Below are 20,006 nucleotides of genomic sequence, written 5' to 3' on the forward strand. Positions count from 1 at the left end.
AACAGTCTGTCTTGTACCCAATTAACTCTGGATTACTTTGTCTTCACACAAAGTTAATTATTCATAACCATTCACATATTATATGGAGTGGCAATGTCTGGCAAGAGTTAGTCTAGTACACTGGTTCTTAACCTTGGGTTACTCAGGAGTTTTGGACTGCAACTCCCAGAAGCCTTCACCATCAACTGTGCTGGCTGGGGTTTCTGGGAGTTGCAGTTCAAAAACATCCGAGTAACAAAGGTTAAGAACCACTGGTCTAGTATAATTTGGATGAATTCTGTTGAATTCACTTGATTTATGCATAATGATTATAGAAAGTGCATAATGATTACAGAAAATCACAGCTCATATTTTTGGCCAGAGACTGCATTGTAAAAATAATGGATTTATTAGTTGTAGCAGTTGTGATGCAAACATGTAGAATCAGGTCATTTATTTTTGTGATGTTTACATGGAAAACCCCACAACTAACTCACATACAAACTGCAAAAATAGCTGTAAAAAAGAGTCCACACAAGAATACAAACTGAAATACAAGACTTACCAAGTTACCTGCCCATCTTCTTTGATAACACAATTACAGAACCTAACGTTATCTACAATGTCAGTTCATCCACTTGCTCATTTTCCATTGTGACATACTGTCTTCAGGGATTTCTTCATTTCAACATTAAAGTTACATAATCCTTTTGAGGGGGCAATGTGTAGCCTGTATAATTAACTTGTAAACCGCCCAGAGAGTGCTTGAAGCGCTATGGGGCGGTACATAAGCAGCACACTTTTGCTTTTTTGTTTTCTTGCTGTTCAACTGTAATCCTACTTTTGCACTTTCTTCTTTATCTTTCCTCAGCAGTGGTTTCAAGCCATTGTTGTTTTCTGCCAGGAATATGGCTTTATTTGCATATCTTAAATTACTGACATTTATTACACCAATGTTTCACTCTTCTTCCATCCTTCATCTGAATCTAATGTTCATTAAACTGAAATACATGAGACAGTAGGACTTTTATATTTGTGGAACCGGTATCTATGGTTTCAGTTACCCGTGGTTTACCACAACCCTATATGCAACATACAAGGGCCTGTGGCCTGTGCCCTGACTCCTTGAGGCCTTTGTCCTGCCTCCTTGTATATTGTATATAGGGTTTGCTACTATTGTTGGTATCCATGGTAGATAGTGGTACTACTGTCCTACTGTATACGTTTTGCATAAAGATAGGGAAATAAAATATACCTTTGTCTGACACCTTTGCTAATGGGGAAACACTTTGTTTCTCCATATTCTGTCCTAACAGCAGTCTCTTGTCCAGAGCATAGGTTACAAACACATCAAATGTTGTGGCACACTCTTTTAAAATGAGCCACATCTTTTTATTATGTACAGGATCAAAAGTCTTTGTAATCTATAAAGCATACACTGATTTTCTTCAGAAATTTTTTGATATGCTCCAATAGCCCATAAGATCTCCAGAGCTTCCTCCTTTTGCATAGCTAGCTTGAACACCTGTCATTTCTCCATCTGGTATAACTAATTTTTTCCAAAATCTTGAGCATCATTTTGTTTGTATGTGAAATGTATGCAGTACTCTTATAATTACTACACTCTTTGGCATCTCCTTTGGGACTAGAGTGAATATTTTCAGTCTGTGGGCCATTGCTTCATTTTCCATATTTGCTGGCATATCTTTCTTAGAATTTAATATGTATATCTGCATCCATATCCATGTACCTGAAGTTGTGTATGACACTTCTTAATCAAATAAAATGTGATGGGCTATAGTCTATGAAAGCTTGCTCTATAATAAAGTATTTCTAAATGAAAGATCAGTGGGGATCTGAGCCCTGAACCCAAGTTTTTGTACTGAGTCAGTAATTTTGATGTGAGCTCATGCAGACTGCTGTGAACTGTAATTTCATAGTGGATGTGGAATAATTCTGTTATAGGAAAGCTTGCTTTTCTAGTACAGCATTTGCTATGTTATTTTTCTGACAGCCTGCTCTACCATTCAGCAAAGTAGGACTGCTATCTCAGCTAGCAGGTTTGGGGTGTCCTGAGAAGGCAAGAAATGGTCTGATTCTACTTTCCTAACACACATGGGGATTTTCTGTCTCATGTACCTTAACTCTATACACTTCAATTTGGATAGTGGTGGTTGCAGTGGGTAGATGGGAAGAGTCTCAATGTGAACAGTAGTGTGCCCATTACTTCATCATACTGTACCTTGATCTTGAAGACCACAGCTGCACCACTCTTGAAAACAATTGGATCACACATCGTTGTATCTATCAAATCAGTTCCAAAGCAGCAATTATTCTTTGATTATATAACTCCATAGAGCAAACGCAGACTAGAGTCCCTTCTGCACTCATTTCCACGTCAGACGGAGCCCTTGTTCCCTATTGGCACTCTCATGGCACCCCGGCTTTTATCTACTACTACTACCGTCACTGTCTCAAAATAAAGACTTGCGCCAAGATGATTGACTATTATTCAGAGGCAACTAATCCGCGTGGAGTGCTCTTGATAGCCAGGCGGATTTAGAGCCCAAAACTACCTCAGCTTAGCCATTCCTCCTTCCCCCCCCTCCCTCGCTTGAGGTCGTGCCTCTTCGTCCGTCAGGTTTCCCTGCCCTGGCCCAGCCTCGTCTCTTAACCCCACCGTACTACTCCCACGCAAGCCGATTTTTCTGGGCCCGCCTCCTCGCCCCCCTCCTCCTTTCGTCGTCCTTTCGGTATCTCTCGGTTACAAAGAAGCGGCCGTGACAAGGGACCGCGCATGGCGGCGTCAGTCCCCGCCTCTCAACGGCTCCCGCCTCAGAGCGGCTGCTGGGGCCCAGTCCTCTCAGGACGCGCGCCTCGCCCCCCTCCCCGGTTTCCTTAAGCTCCTCCTTCCTTTGCCTCGCGTGATTTTTATCGCATCCGTTCCCCCCTCCTCGCTTCAGTAACCGGTGTCTCTGTTTATTTATAAGCAAGCAAGCAAGCAAGCAAACAAACGAATAACAGTATCCCGCTCCCCACCCACCCTGCCTCTCCTCCCCCGTTGCCGCCGCGCGCCGCGTCACGGCCGCGCGCCTTCTTTGGCGGCTGTCAGTAGGAAAGCGGCTTTTCCCTTCAACATCCCCCGCGCCTTTTCCTAACCCCGGTTCCCGCGCCTTGGGCGACAAGGCACAAACGTCGCTGCCGGTTTGGGAGAGGAGGGAGGGGAGGATAAAAAAAAGAGAGCGAGCGCAGGGAGGGAGACGAACGGGGAAGAAGATGTGGAGTCTTTTCCCGTGATTTCCGCTTTGCCCCCCCTCTCCTCCCCTCCACAGACACCGCCGCCTTCCCCTTCAGTTCCGCGATGCGATGGGTTAGGCGGCTCGTCGACACTCGCGGTGCTGAGAGAAGAGCAGCCGCTGAGCGAGGGGGCCACGAGAGGCGGCGGCGAAGGCGAGGGCGGCGAGGCCTTGTTGAAAGGCGGGTGGCAGAAACTGCAGCTGCTGGGGGCGGCGGCGAAAAAGGAGGAGGTGGACGACGAAGAAGAAGAGGTTGAAGAGGCTGCCGGCGGGCGCTTGCTTTGCCCCACGGTCCCCTCCATGGACAGAGGGCTGGAATTATGAGCCGGCCGGAGGTGCTGGCGCTCGGGACTCGCCCTCGCCCCAAGGGGTTCTCTCCCGCTCTGCCCTCCAGGGTGCCAGCGGGGCTTCTCTCTCAGCGGCAACATCGACGTGACCCCCACAGCAGGCGCCACCGGGACGCTTCGCCCCCTGCCCAGCTCTCTCCCCGAGCCCCCGACCCTTCCGCCTCTCGAGGGCTCCCCTTGCCCTGGCGCCGTTACCAGGCCACCTCCTCTCTGGCCACAAGCAGGGGGCGCCTTCGGTTGGTGTAACCCCCCCTCCCCCCCACTCGACTCACCTTAGACCAGGGTCTACCCAGCCCGGTTGCCCCCCCACCCCCACCCCCGGCCTTCCCCGTGTGTCTCTTCACCTCAGGACTTCTCTGTGTTGTTCTCCTTCTCCTGCCTCCCCCCCCCAAGCTGTCCCCCCATTGAGTGCGCGTTCTCCCTTCACTTTTCTTTGGGAAGCTCGTTGTTCGGTTGCCCCCTGCCCCAAACACCCTTATCCCTATTGTGCCTCCTTCTCCCCTCCCTCCCAATTTCCTCACCATTGAGCAGGTGAGAGGGCTTGTGTGTGTATGCGTGCGTGTCTCTGTGTGTGGGGAGGTCAGCGAACAGGAATCTTTTATTGTCACTCTCTCCTCACCTCACTCCCCCCCACTCCCCACTCCCCACAGAAGGCAGTTCCTCGTTCCCTCAGTGAGTCATTAATTAGACTGCCGATTGATTAAACAGTGTATTGATTTGTATGTATTTCACCCAGCGCCGGTGGCGGCGGCGGCGGCTGCCCCCGCCTGAGTTAGCCCAGTGTTTTCCAGTCTAGAGAGAGGGTGGTTGCTGAGGCTCCAGCCACCGAATATGTCGGCCCCTCTCGGGCCCCGGGGCGGTCCTGCTCCACCTCAGCCTCCTCCGCCTCAGCTCGAGATGCCCGACCTCAGCCACCTCACGGAGGAAGAGAGAAAGATCATCCAGGCCGTCATGGATCGCCAGAAGAAAGAAGAAGAGAAGGAGCAATCCGTGCTTAAGTAAGGGGTATTTCTCTCGTGTCCGCCCCCCCCCGCGGGCCCCCCAACTCCGCTTCGTTGTGTGGCCTGTTCAGGAGAGGAAGGGGGGGGGGAAGCCATGCCTCTCTCGCTTCCCAGCCCTCCTGAGGCCATTGTTTGGGTTTCTGCAGGGCTGGCTGAGCGGCGTGTGTCGAGTGGGAGGGTAGACCCGTGAGGGACACTTTTTTTTTTAAGGAGAAGCCTCGGAAGCTGCTTTGTCGTACCTCCGGATTGTGGCTGCCTCTGGCCCCGTCTCTCCTTGTGGGCAATGGTGGCGGAGTGGGGTGTGTGTGGGGGGGGGTGGCGGGGGAGAGAGAGGAAAAGGACACGTCGTGCCCTCCCTTCCATGCTTTTCAGGCTCCCGTTCGCCGTTCAGGCATGGACTGAGGCCAGGCGCCCAATATGGCCGCACAGGTGCTGTTGTAACCCGGTGTGTGTGCGCGAAGCTGAGGGTCTCAGGAGGAAGAGGCGGCGGCGGCGGCGGCGTGGCTGGGAAAGGAAGCTATCCAGCTTACACCAGCCTCTGGGGGCGGCCAGGGCGGGCTTTTCGCCGCCGCCGCCACCGGAGTCTTCCCTGCCTGGCTTCTCCGCCTCCTGTCTTGCGTGCCTCTTAGGGCTCACGCTGGGCAGAGCGGACAAGGGCCGCCGAGGCCCAGGCTCTTCTCTGCTCTCTGATTCGGGGGGGGGGGGTGCTTGGCAAGAGCCGCCATCTTCCTCCGACAACGTGTGGCCTTCCCAGCCCGGCTTCCTCTGCTCCTGGCTGCCCAGTTGGCGTTATGGCCAGCAGCCCTTGTCTTCACCTCTGGGTCCCTTCAGTCGCTGCCGAGAAGCGGCGTAGAGGGCGCAGGCCTTGCCGGCGGGGAGAGCCGCCGCCACCGCCACAAACTCCGTGCTACGCCTTGCTGTTCAGTAGCTTCAGCACCAGGGAGCTGTCCAGTCAGGGTTAGGGAGATGTTTTCAAGGCTCCGATAGCATGTGTTTGAATTTGGGTTCCAATACCCCGGTTTCTCCAGTAAAGGGTTAAGTGCCCGTTCATTTGTCAATAATGTCAGGAGGACCTCTTTTGGGGAGTGCTTTCTTTCCTGATAAGATATACAATAGATAGTGAGGATTTGTGACTGAAAAGCAAACTTCTTATGTGACCATTCAATGATTTAAGGATTTTGCTGAAGTCTGTTCTAGGAACCATTTCCAGAAGTGATAGTCCTTGACTTTATTGTGTTTCTCAAGCATCATGTACAGATGGACATGTCCTTTTTTCCTTGTGTAATGGAGAAATTGACCTCCAAACTATTGTTCACTTTATCAAAAAGGTATTACAATAGTGCTTTAATTCATACTATTTTTAAATCTGAAAAACAAATGCAGTGTAACATTTTGTTACATTATCAGAATAAATGCTTCTGAGTTTAAATACTGCTAAAAATATACTGCCAAATTACTAAGCAGTCATAGTGATGTTACCCATTGTCTTCTTGAACAGCTAATTCAAAATCTACAGCTGAAAAGATTCCTTTGGTACCTGAGCTTAGTTTATATTCCTGTAGGAATCGATGTATTATTAGCATGATGATAGTGGACAAATAAATGATTGTTTTCAGCTAATTTTTTATCTTCACTAAAGAAAAACAAGTGTTTAAAGCCTTCACATTTTCCTTAACAGTAATAGTGAAATATGCTTTCTGCTTTAAAGAGAACCAGTGTAACTTATATTAACAACTAAAAAGTAACAAACTGTTGCCACAACTTATAACTTAAGTTTAAGTAATTCCTATCATGAGTATACTTTGAGTCTTGTTCGGCTTCTGTATCTCAAAATATACAGTACATTTAAAAATAATGTGTCCATATATCTAACAGATTAATAATGTACATCTTTACTTGTAAAATACACTAATAAGCAGTTGTATTGCCAGTCACTGAAAAATATCATTAAGATTCAGAAACATTTGGCACTTTTCTAATTACTAACTAATTAACTACAGCCTCACTGTAACTGAAATGTGATTTTGCTTAATTTGGAGCATGTTCATATTAACAATAAATCCGCAGTACAAGTACAAACACATTTACCTTTGTTTTTAAAAGTACTGTATATTCTTTTAATACAAAAAATGATTAATAAGCTTATAATTATTAATATTTATCAATAAAGAAATTAAGAGAGGTACACTAATAGTTTGTGAAAGGATAACTATCTCAAATGGCTATATAAGCAAAAATATTTGTATATGAGAAATATTTGTACTTGTAGGTGGGCAGGTCTTGACGCATCTAAAGATACAGTAAACATTTAGAACACAGAACCCACGGAATAATAAATGAATCCAATTGTAAATTAGAATAGAATATTCACTACTAGAATTAAGAAAAAAATTCATGTACTTTGCGTGCCTTTTACACTCATATTTCTCCAAGTTACCTGAATTTGTGAATTATGAAGTGACTTGCACTCCAAAAACGTAACAATAATATACTATTGATTGATTTTTTTTGGTTTGTTGGCATCTGGAAGTTGTCATTGGCAGATTGGCAATACAGGTTTTCTCATGAGAACTTATCTCATGTATAGCAATTCTAATGTGTCCGTTCAGAGGTCAGCGCCACTGACTTTAGTGTGACTTTCTCCCAGTTTGGTGTGGAAAGGATTGCAACTTTAGACTATCAAGCTGAGCTTTTTAGATAAGAATAAAATCTGCATTGCCAACATTTTTCTTCACATTAAGACTCACATTCGTACTTTTGCCACCAGTGGATGTACCAGTTCCTTCTGCTTTGTTTCATATTGTGTTGATAGCCATGGCAAAAAATGGTTGAGAATGGCTGATCTAGATAATGTTGATATGTGTAGATAAAGCAGGATGCAGAATGGTATGTGCAAGTATAAGAGAAGAGATTGTCAGTAACACTTTGTTATGATGAGATTGTCACTAACACTTTGTGTTAGTGACAATCTCATCATAACTCATATATATGAAATAGTTATGCATTAGTTCTGTTACAACTGGCTAAATGGTAATTTTAAAAAACTAATGTACTGTATTAAGTTATTCGTAGTACCATCTCTGTTGTGCTGTTCCTCAGTGTTGTCCATTTTTATGCAGGATAATGGTTTTGAATGATGCTTCTGTACAGGTACAGGTGCTGGTACTAGTGGTGATTCCTGGCAGTGATTACACATGTTGCTGTGCTGCTGCAACTTTCTTGGCATATATGTGATGGTCATACAATGTCCAGTTACCCAGCACAATCATTTTGGCAAGTCTAACCTCTTAGTCCTTATGCTAGGATATACAGTTCTTTAACTGGTTGTTGTGGGTTTTTTGGGCTCTTTAACTATTTGGCTTTTTAGAAAGAGCAGTCTTTTTTCCCTTTCACATCATCATCATCATCATCATCATCATCATCATCATCATCATCATCATCATCATCATCATCATCATCATCATCATCATCATAATTTATTGTCATTGTAAGTATATACACAGTATACCCATACACATCCCATATACTGTAGTTTCCAGTACATATCTTGTGGCTGAATTTCTTGTTAGAGGATGGATGTTTAAACTTTTCATATTTATAAAATTAACATTAGCAAACAGAGGCCAAATTCAGTCAAGTTACAGCTAGAGTAGGCTCATTGAATCAGTGGAACTTATGGAGGAGTTGCTTCACCAAATCCCCACTGATTCAATTGGTCTGTTCTAGATACCATTTACTGCTGATTTCAGCAACTGTGTCAGTACTCAAGAAATAATCTGACATCAGTGTAAATCTTTCTCTTTCCTTTCAGTTGTAGTTGTAAATGTAATCTAAGTCTTGTTTTTTCTAGTATGGTAAATGGATTCCACTGAAAAATAGGAAGTTACTTCACCTTATTTTCTGTATCTTACAGAAATATTGAAAGTGCAGGTCAGTCCACTGAGTTTTCTCAGATATCCCATTCAGTGATAAAACGTTAACTAAAATTGAGGTATTTTACATGTAACATTACTTCTTTTGGCAGGGGTGTTGTTGACATTTAGAGACTTTCTAAGAGTACGTATTTGCCAAATGCTATGAACCATAGAACACAAAGGATACATTGTACAATATTTTATGTAAACATGGTGAAAGGAAACCTGCTGGATGGTTAGCTCCTTCTCATTTTTTCCTTCAGTACCCTTTTTATTTTGTTCAGATTATCTAATGAGTCTGTTACTATGGTATTGAAGTGCTTACTAGAAGAGCATTAAACAGTGTCAGTAGCAGTTGTCACATCAATTATTTTTTCTTTCTTCTTCCCAGAGCAAAATTGTGCCTAGGCTTATATTTGTATGTGTATATATCCCAGAACCCACTGCAGCCCTCCTTCTCCTGCTATGTTTTTTTCTCCCAGTGAAAGAAACAAAGTGAAATATTGTAGAGTTAGAATCAGCAGGAGTTCATATTGATAAGGTCAGCATCTACTCCTGCTGGGATTTGCTAGAAGCCGATGACATATGTAATGGCCATTTTGCAGAACAACCTGTTTTGCCATGGTATGTTTTGTGCAGACACCAGTGAAGCCAGTCTTCCTGTGAAGAGACCATCATGGGTTTGTTCTATGGTGATTGGGGATAATTCTGCTGCTGCTGAGATCATTTTCTTTTAAAGACATTCTACATATTCAAAATCTGAGAAGTTAATACTGCTATTAACATTATGTTTTAGTTCTGTCAGTTCTGTTGTTTGTCTTCAGCTCCTTTGCTACACATTTGTTCTGTGGACTGAAATGTTAGGCTTAAATGAGAATTCAGTATCTCTCATTTGTTTGATGATTCTGATGTATATTAATAAACGTCATTTTGAGTGTTAAACAATTGATTCTTATACAATATTAAATATGTAATCACCCTTTGGTATTTTCTTTAGCATTTCAAACATATAGGAAGCTTCTAATAGGATCAGCAGTTCCTCTTACTCATTGTTTTGATAATCCCAGTTCTAAGGGCCAGTTCACACACCATGTAATTATAATGTGGAACGATGAGTGCCATTACCTTTCTGTCTACATGAAACATTAACTGCAGTTTCCCTGAGCATGGTGTTTGCATTGGCTAAATTCAACATTAGGCCTACCTGTGATAGATCCATGGAAATCACAGTGGGATTCAATTTGCGTGTAGATAAGAAGTCCCGTTTAGTTGATGGATCTACTTTCTATAGAGCTAACATTGGATTTAGCACACAAGCAAGAACATGATTTTTCCACGGTTCTTGCTCACATGTAGAATCTACACACAAGCAGGAATCTCTTTTCTTCTGTCTAGTCATTGCTTACTTGGATAAAACTACAATGGAAGGCGTGTGGCTTGGCCCACCCAACTAAATTGGTAATAACATTGGAATTGATAATGACTGAATAAGGCTGAAGACTGATAAGAGTGCAAGTATGGTCATCTGTACTCCACCTCTTCTTGAGGAACTGACTGAACTTGTCTTGCCGCTGAGGAAGTAAACTGGGCACCATCCGCTTTGGAATTCCTTGCTTCCCTTTGAAAGGTTTTGGTGCAGAGGTTTATTACAAAAAACTGGAGCACTACAAATGCTTCATTCCTGGCATAGAAAAATATTTTATGATGGCAGTATTTCAAGTTATTGTCCAGTATATCTGCTGAATTGCTGATAAAATGCCCCATGAAATTAAGTCTGTCAGTTTCCGCCTCTTGAGTCTGTTTTTCAAGAGGAAATGCAACTACTTTATAAATCCTTGAATAACTCACCACCATAGTAGTCTTTATTTCTTTACTTTGTCTGTTGATGAAATCAAGCTTAAAGATGGCTACCATCAGTAGACAATAAACTGCAACAATGACATATTTTATTGTATTAAAATATCCTATAATAATCCTTGTGAATTATAAATACATTTAGGAGAGAGGAAGCTTATATTAGGACAGACAGAAAGTAAACTTTTAGGGTTATTGCTATTGGTTTTAATATTTCTAACCAACCAACCAACCAGCCAGCCAGCCAGCCAGCCAGCCAGCCAGCCAGCCAGCCAGCCAGCCAACCAACCAACCAACCAACCAACCAACCAACCAACCAACCAACCAACCAACCAACCAACCAAGCCCAAAGTGGTGACAATTGAAAATATTGTTGTGATTTGCTAAAAAGGCATCATATAAGGAGCTGAAGCATCTTGTCAGGAAGGAGTTTCACAGTCTGGTCATTACTGTATTTTGGAAGAGGACCTATTTCTTTTTTTGCAACATCAACAGTCTAATGTAATATGCTTGTTTTGTGAGGTTGTTCTTGATGTTCATTTGGGCATTGTGGCTAGTGCAAAATGTTTCAGCTCACTTTCTTGCAGGAACAAGTGGTTAAATAGGTAGCTGCTTTTCTTTTGGCAGTTACATTGACTTCTAGTTCCAGTTCATGGCATTGGTTTTTTTCTATAAACTTCTACATATTATGTGATTTTTGTATCTTAAAATTTGATTAACTACATATGAACACTATCCTAGCTCCACTTGTTAAGGGTTCTGGCTATGTGTTGCTTAATGAGGAAAATGAGAACAACTGTGAGATAGTGTAAGTTGTTTTTGGCAGCAGCCTTCAAACTTTGGAATGCAGTTCTTGCTGTAATAGTAAGTCCATTTATTTGCTGAGTTACAGGAAACATTGCAAGGTTCTTCATTCCAGCAGGCTTTCTAGGGAATTTGAAGGATGAAAAGTTGCATTAGTACTGTTTTGCAGATTGAGTTGTGTTTTTCATATTGTGAATGTTTTGTGTAGCTTTATTGATAGATGGTATTGTTATGGGTTTGGATTTTGAGAAAAGGTATTGAGAATAGTAAATATAAATATAATGAGTGCTTTATACTTTTCTTATTCTTACACATGTGGAGTATCCATATCTGAATGTATACTTTTGAATAAATATGCTTATATCTGTTAACTGTAGTACTAGGAAAGATCTGCATATCGTACTTATAAGAACATGCCTGATAGGATAATTCTGCAAATCAAACAATATGGAATAATAGAAGATGCATGGCTTTTGCTTGCTTTCTGAGTTAATGGGCACATGGATATATAAACCTTTTACCCTGAATCGCCTGCAAATGCATCATGGAATTATTCTAGAGGGGACCTCAAGTGTCATCTAGCCCAACCCATTGCTGAAGCAGGAAGATCTGATAAGATCACCATAAACTGATAAGAGCTGATAAGATCACCATAAACCTCTGTTTGAAAACTTCCCTTAATGAAGAATTATCTACTGCCTTCTGAAATAGTCCATTCTATTGTTAAACCAGTCTTACCGTTGGGGTGTGCCTCCTAATTTTTAGTCAAAATCTTGTTTGTAGTTTAGGGCTCTATCCTTTGGAGTCACAGAAAACAAGCTTATTCCATTTTCCATGTGACAGACTTTCAGACTATCTAAAGATTGCTTTCTTATCACCTGTCAGTTTGTTTCTCTTGTCCAGACTAAACATATACCCAACTCCTGAATGATCCTCATAGGGTTTGGTTTCTTGATCTTTTAACCCTCCTCTGTACATGTTCTAGTTTATATCAGCATCCTTGTTAAACTCGGGTACTCAGAACTTGGCACAATATTCACAGTTCTTCTATTGATGTAAACTCATACTGTATCAATTGGGGGGGAGGGTCACTGCATCACACTATAAACTCTTATTTAGCTTGTGCTCTATTAAGGTTCCTTAATAATGCTTATATGCGTTACTGCTGAACCAGCTGACACCCATCCTATATTTGTGCATTTGATTTTTTTTCCTGTCTAAATGTAGAATTGCAGAAATGTGGAAGTCCTCCACAAGTTGCATTGATTGAAATGAATCTACTCTTACTGTGACTTCCTATGCTAAAGTAAGTAACAGTTACAGTAGACCCACTTGAATCAATTTAACTTATGGAGAAGTTGACTCAGTAAATGCCCAGTATATGTGATTTATCTTGCTATGGAACAGGATTTTGGCTACCATTTCTGATTCCCACTAAGACTGCACATTGGCAAAATGTAAAAGCAGGTTCAGTTTATTTATTTTACATTTGCATGCACTGACATGCACATGCCTTAAAATAATGTAGGAAATTGATTTGTATTTTATGTTGGGCTCTTTTGGAAATCAGCCCTGTTCTAGGTCAGGGAACGAATATAAATAATGGAATCAGGGAAAGATGGTGTTTAAAGGGAAATTTGGGTGTCTATATTATATTTCAGTTTTCCTTAACTAGATGCACTCCTAATTATTGGACATACACAACAATTCTCATCTTCAACCAGCAGGTTTACTGACCATGTTGGGTTGTGCTGAACTGTGTTATTCCCTCCACATATCTGGAGGGAAACAGCTGGGAAAGGCACTGCTGAAGAATACATTAAGGAGATGGAAGAATGAGAAGGCACAGTAGCATTATAGTTGATGGTTCAGAGATGGAAAGGGGGCTAAACCAAATGTTTCCCACAAATTACAGAAAAAAGTTAAAATGTATGAAATTTTTTAAAAATTGTAAATACATTTGAAATTAAAATACAAAGATCAGTACAAAAATATAAATATCCAGTTGCAGTAGTAAAATTCTGGATTCACATGTCTGTCTGTCTCATGCACTTTAAAAATTCTAAGAGAACAGGGAAGTCCTCAATGAGTATAAAATGCTCATCTATGAGATGATCTAACTACGGTAACCTTCTTGGAAAGAATTTCCCATATTTATTTCCTTCATAGTATCTCAAATTTTTAGAAACATGGGATCCAGAATGCATTCTATCCTCATGATTTATTTATTTATTTGATTTATACCCCGCCCATCTGGCCTAAAAGGCCACTTTAGGCGGCTAGAGGTTCCCAATTTCAGGTTCCAAGCCATTAATGACTCCATACGTAAAATGTAGCATCTTGATCTAGGTTTGGATTTGAAATATTCCCTGGAGTTAATGAGGGTCCGGGCCCCCGGGCCCAGACCATCCACTTACATGTCCACTGCTGCCGCTGGCCCTGCTCATCCTTCCAGTTGCTCCTGAGTGCCGTTCTCCTGGCAGAGGAAGGGAGGACGAGTCTCCCTGCAAGGCTGATGAGTGGCTAGCCAAGTGGTGCTCTGGAGTGACTGGAAGGAAGAGAGGGGCTGTTGGTGCCTCTGGATGTGTGAATGGATGGACTGGCACCAGGGGCCAGATCCTTGTTAACTCCAGCTGTGTGGGGACATTTTCCTCTATCTCTAGTTGGGATACATGCAGGCATTTAGTGAAGATGAGCAAACATCAGTATGTTCTTTGTAACCTGCCACAGCCATGAGGCGAGAAGAAGAAATCTGCACTAGCCAGTATTTCTGGACTGTCTTTAAGGGCAGCCCGACTTTAATCAGTCCAAGAGGTTATCAGATCATGGTGGATAGTGACTAAATCCTTGTTATCAAGGAAGTGTTACTGCCAGCTTAATTGGCTTTAACTGTCAAAGTAAAGCTTGGTCCAGAAACCACCTGAAGCTGCAGATATTGTTCTTTAGTGGAATATGATTGCTTCCAGACTTTATCTCTTATAAACCTCTCTGTATAAACCATCTCTTTGTGATTCATTGTAGCCACAGAATAAAGATAAACTCAGTGTGATCAAATGGAATAATTAATAACTGTTTCATATTACAGTATCTATTTGCTGTGGCATACATCTTCCCTTATGATTTACTTATCAAAGCATTTGCTAAAAGTTTATCAAAGGCTTCATTTAGCAGGAAAAAAAATCAGGAAGCAGATGATGGGAAAGACTCTTCTTGAGATCCTTGCTAGCAAGAGTACACAATGTTTGGTTACATAGAATACAGTTCCAATAAGCCAGGATAATGAAGGGTCAGCTGAACTAACACGAAGCCAAAGTTAAAGCGGTGTCAAATCCAAATTCCTCATACCCTCTTAAAACAGTATTGGAAATTACTTTATCTTTGCCCTGGCTTAATTTTCTACCAGTAGTGTGGTCGTACTACTAGGCTGAAGAAGGTTTGGATCTGAAGTAATGTACTGTACCTCTTTCCTTGTCTCAGTTCTCCTCTGCTCCTTTTCTAGCTCTTCTTGTAGCATATGCTAGCTAGCAGAGTAGTTATGTTGTTAAATCATTCTGTTGCTAGATCACAATCAGCAGAAGAGGCTACTTCTGCTGGCAAAAGGGGCTTATATTTAGTTCTCGCCTACTGCAGGAGTGCACTGAAACAACTGTTCAGGAGAAGAGACTAATATGAGGCAGTACCTTAAGTTTCCAGTTGTTTAGTCATGCTTATCCTTTGCCTCACACATTTCTTGGTGTGCAAGAATTTCTCCAAATGTTTCCCACATTTGAAATGCTGAAAAAAGCTTTGCTAAAATTCTGCTAATGTTATCAGTAGAGAGACATGGAAAGAGCATTTGCTTAGAATATTTTGGATAATATTCTAATAAAATAAATAAATAAAATAAATAAATGTTAACATTGAGACTAGGCTGTTTTATTTGTAGTGTGGAATACAGGGATCTCAACATATCAAGGCATAGGCTTTCATATGGAAGCAGGATCCCATACTTGGATCCTGAGATTAATGCAGAAGGATATGCATATCCAAACAGATCCTCCTTGGAGCCACTTCACAACAGGTTTGGATTCTATCAGTTATTTATTTGGAAGCAGAATTTGGCTTGAGAGTGTCCTATTCTCCATGTCCGTCTACCAGTTGATTGATGTGATTTTAATCCTTTGAAAGTAGATCACCATCTCAGGCGCAGCCATTCATTGTGCACTTATTTGGACAGAGGAAACCATCTGTAGTTTCTTTAACTACAGCCAAGATAGGCAATATGATACACTCTGGATGTTCTGGACTGAAACTCAATGGATTAACTCAATAATGGAAGCCATAGCCCTTAGTTTGTAAGATATGAATAGGGTTGTAAATGATAGGACCTTTTGAAGGTTGCTTATGCATAGATTGTAAGCAAAATGTCAGTTAAGTCAGAAGGAACTTTTAATGGTACATAGCACCATGAACAATCTGAAAATAAGAGGAAAACAGTTTACCAGCTTTTGAGGCAAGGCATAAATAAGATTACAGATCAATTGAACACAATATTTTAGCAGTAATCTATAATGATTATGTATTTGACACTGTGGGATTCTCAGAATTAGATCTCTGTGGGCTTGTTTGACAGAGTAAGGAAGGTGTTCTTCCTTCCTTCCTTTCTGCATAATAAAAGTTTTTAAAAATAATTCTTGCCATTACCTGTATACTTCCCAGGGCAATAGTACCAAGGGCCAAGCAGCTAAGATGTGCAGTATCATTGATGAGTAGTAAGAGACATTGCAGGTTCTAAAGTGATGTGGGAAAGGGTGTTATCGCATGGGGGAAATAGAATGCAATTGGGGTTAAGCTGGCGTGATTCCCTGATAGACTGAAGGGTCATTTTAAGGGAGATTGCTGCTGTTAAAGTGACCCTTTTCAGTGCAATTAAGCCTGTGCCTTTGCATATTTCTGACTGCACCCAAAGTGATTTGAAAACATCTTTCATAATTGTATAGTGAGGAGAAAATTGGCTGTCAGCATTTTAAAAACCTATTTCTGTGTTAATGTGCAAAATATATTTAAATCAGTGCATCACTGGTTTATTGATACTCAGTAACATTGACAAAAATGTCTTCCCACTGTCTTACAGAGGATGTGGGGAACCACTCTTTCTTACTCAATGTGGTAAGACTGTCGGTTGATCAAATCATTCTGTGGCAGAGTTGCTTTACCCATTATAAAGATAACAGTGCATGTAATACTGTGTGTTTTTTCTTCACCATCCACATCTCTTTGGTGCTCAGCCTGATGAAGACCAGTATGGAGTTTAAAATTAGCTTATGTTTGTGACATGGGACGTGGTGGCGCTGCGGGCTAAACCGCAGAAGCCTGTGCTGCAGGGTCAGAAGACCAGCAGTCATAAGATCGAATCCACGTGACGGAGTGAGCTCCTGTTGCTTGTCCTAGCTCCTGCCAACCTAGCGGTTCGAAAGCATGCAAGTGCAAGTAGATAAATAGGTACCACCTCGGTGGGAAGGTAACAGTGTTCCGTGTCTAAGTCGCACTGGCCATGTGACCACAGAAAGATTGCCTTCGGACAAACGCTGGCTCTATGGCTTGGAAACGGGGATGAGCACCGCCCCCTAGAGTCGAACACGACTGGACAAAAATTATCAAGGGGAACCTTTACCTTTACCTTTACCTTGTGATTTTTAGTGGTTAATAAAGATATTACCCACTCTTGCTTTATTTCAAAAGTAACTTGATAAAGTGTAATCTGAAAGAATCACTGCTTCACAATACCTGATGTACATTTATAATTTATTATACATACTTCTATGATTTAATAAAACACAAAAGCTTTAAAAACCTATACTCCTTCCAAATAGTTAATTATTTTGATTTTGACCCACCTCTGTATGTATAATTACATATTAATTGAAAACAAACCATGTATTATCTAAGATTTTAAAACTCTTGCACTTAAAGTCTTGGGAAATAGTTTTACTGAACACTGGTAAGTTCGCTAACAAAATAAAATAAATGCCAACTGCTTGTAGCTCCACTGTTTGTATATTCCAGCACTCCATGTAACATCCTGTTGTACGGGGTAATAGAAGTACCATGTGCATAGAGATACCTGTACTTAGTTTCTGGAAGCAACGTGTAGCCAAAAGATCCAGGCCAACGGATCTCAAAAGTGGAGTTTCCTTGTGACAGGTATACATACAGTTGAGCCAATAGCTTGTGTTATATATGGTGCATGAGTTATTTCTTATTTGCTTGTAGTTTTAAAATTCATCTTATGTCCAACATAGGGGCTATATATTATTTCATCTTCCTAGCAGTTGCTAGGAGTCCAGATAAAATGGAAATAATAACCATGGTTGGCTTCGATAAAGAAAATCACATAAATCTTGGCAACAAATTGCCACTCACTAACAAGTTCCTAGGATGTGCTTAGGAATGCAGCCAGCAACTTCATAATGAGTGGTACACTTCTCCCTTCAACAATGTTGGGGTTAGAGGTGCCAGACACCTGTGCAATTCAAATTCTATGTATAACTCTTACGTCCTTCAAAATAGAACTGCAAAGCATAATAGGTCTCTCTCTCTCTCTCTCTCTCTCTCTCTCTCTCTCTCTCTCTCTCTCTCTCTCTCTCTCTCTCTCTCTCTCTCTCTCTCTCTCACACACACACACACACACACACACACACACACACACACACACACACACACACACACACACACACACACACACACACACACACACACACACACACACAGAGAGAGAGAGAGAGAGAGAGAGAGAGAGAGAGAGAGAGAGAGAGAGAGAGAGAGAGGGAGAGAGAACAGTTCTCTATATGTGGGTTCTCTGATAATCCTTTCCATACAGCACCATGTGTAATGAACCTTAAAGGTCCTTATCATTCCCTGATCTAGAGGCTGAATTAGAAATATTATATTTGGAGGTAAGCAAACCACTTGGGGTTTGTTTATTGCAAAATATGTAAATAAATTACAAATAAATTTCCATGTATAACCAAAACTGTGCTGCTGAGACTGGTGCGATTCGAGGGGGGAAGTGTAATTTGCAGGGAAAACGTATATCAATGTGTTTTGCTCATATACGTAAATCAGCAACATGATTCTGGCTCAGGGTTTCTGCAGGCTACTATAAAGTTCTAGTGTTTTCTTTTTTTAATAAAAAAGAATAAATATATTTATTTGGAAAAGAGAAGTCTTATAATGCAGTAGCATCTGGAAATACCTTATTTAATTTGAGGCCCTCCCTGGTCTATGGTGTATATAGAGTTCACTGAAATAGAGGTTTCTTTGTTGTCTATCCCATGCTTATTTGATTATCTTCTGGCTTTGTGCATAGTTGACTACTAGAGAAAGAAGCAAGGGGGCTTGACTAGTATTTCAGGGGAACTTCCACACACAATCAAGCATAGATCCATCATGATGGTTACCGTACTTATTTCTGTGTGAACTTATGCAACTTAATGTGTTATAGATATAGCCATGTATAAAGAGGTGAAGCAAGAGAAGTGCTTGTATCAGAGAGCTGAATTGTAACTCTTTACAATAGGCACAGTATAAATTGAGTTAAATGCACTCAAAAGTTCCTACCTTTAAAGAGTGGAGACACTTCCAATTGAATAAGAAATTTTTGGATTATTTCGATTGTAATCTTGTGCCTGCAGCCAGAATGAAAACGCTACATTTCACATCTTTTGTTAAAGTTAGAGTGGTCTGGTCCATATTGTGACTAAACATAAATATAAAACACTGGTTTTGGGCATGAAGAAATACAGAAGAAACCAAGGCAAAGGCCATCTGCTCCTAATCAGTGCTATTAATTTTCCATCAAGAGCTGGATATTTGATAAGATAAATACTGTTTGTTTATCTATTTGCAACCTTTCTCCCAGAAATTGAACCTAAGGTATCTTACAGAGCAGTTTAAAACCACAGAAGATTAAATATTATTAATTAATTGATGCATACCTTTAATGTGTATCTGCAGTTAAGAATAAATACCTGTACTAGGAACAGTTCTTAGTCATATAAGTTCTGTTTTATTGTGTGCTTGCTTTGTGAGCAAAGGCAATACTGGAACTTTATTCTTTTCAGATTATTTGTGTTTTCTGCAGGCTAAGAACAGTCTACTAGGTGGTTACAAGGATCACTCCAAGAAATAAATAAGTGCCTGTGTTTATGCAGATAGGTGTTACAGAGTAGCAGCAAATTGTAAACATGCATTAAGATTTATCATAACAAAACATCCCAGAAGAACCTTAGACAAACTGCACAGTACCAGGATGCCCCCAGAAGAAGAGAATAGTAAACTACTTATGATACTCTCTAACTATCAACCCTTGAAAAGGCTTGCCATAAATCAGAATTGCCTTGATAGCACACAATTATTATTAATAAAACACCTCCAGTTTGTACTTTCCTTATCATTAGAACAGATGCTGCCATAGATATCTGTGGCATCATGCTCGTGAGAATTTAGGATTAGTCACATTGACGATGTTGTTATGGGAACAATCGATGAAGTTGATGAAGCATTGATCTTATTTGTGGTCTTAATCGACTAGATAGGTGGGATATATTCATTAAATAAATGAATAAATAAATTTATCTTGAATGGCAATGGTCAGTAATAACATTAATATTCATGAATAGATCTGCACAAGTGATCCTTCATATCACATGTAGCTGATTAGCCATGCACTTTTGTTAATGCAGTCCTAAGAAGAGTGGTGAGTATAATGGCTATGCTATTGAATTCAGCCCAATCTTGGTCTGTATGTTCAACTGAATGATGTGGAAGTAC

General features: G+C 41.1%; 1 protein-coding gene across 46 annotated transcripts in view; it reads left to right on the forward strand.

Annotated features, from left to right (window-relative positions):
• The first annotated feature begins 4,337 nt into the window (after positions 1 to 4,337).
• The window catches only part of RIMS2 (regulating synaptic membrane exocytosis 2), a 466,814-nt gene continuing 451,145 nt past the window's right edge, over positions 4,338 to 20,006 (forward strand). For all 46 annotated transcript variants that reach the window (XM_078393641.1, XM_078393664.1, XM_078393670.1 and 43 more), the window contains exon 1: positions 4,338 to 4,620. In XM_078393641.1, coding sequence (XP_078249767.1) covers positions 4,454 to 4,620 — 167 coding nt within the window. In that variant the 5' untranslated portion in view covers positions 4,338 to 4,453. The remainder of the gene's footprint in view (positions 4,621 to 20,006) is intronic.

This window comes from Pogona vitticeps, chromosome 4 (assembly GCF_051106095.1).
Source record: "Pogona vitticeps strain Pit_001003342236 chromosome 4, PviZW2.1, whole genome shotgun sequence".
Lineage (NCBI taxonomy): Eukaryota > Metazoa > Chordata > Lepidosauria > Squamata > Agamidae > Pogona > Pogona vitticeps.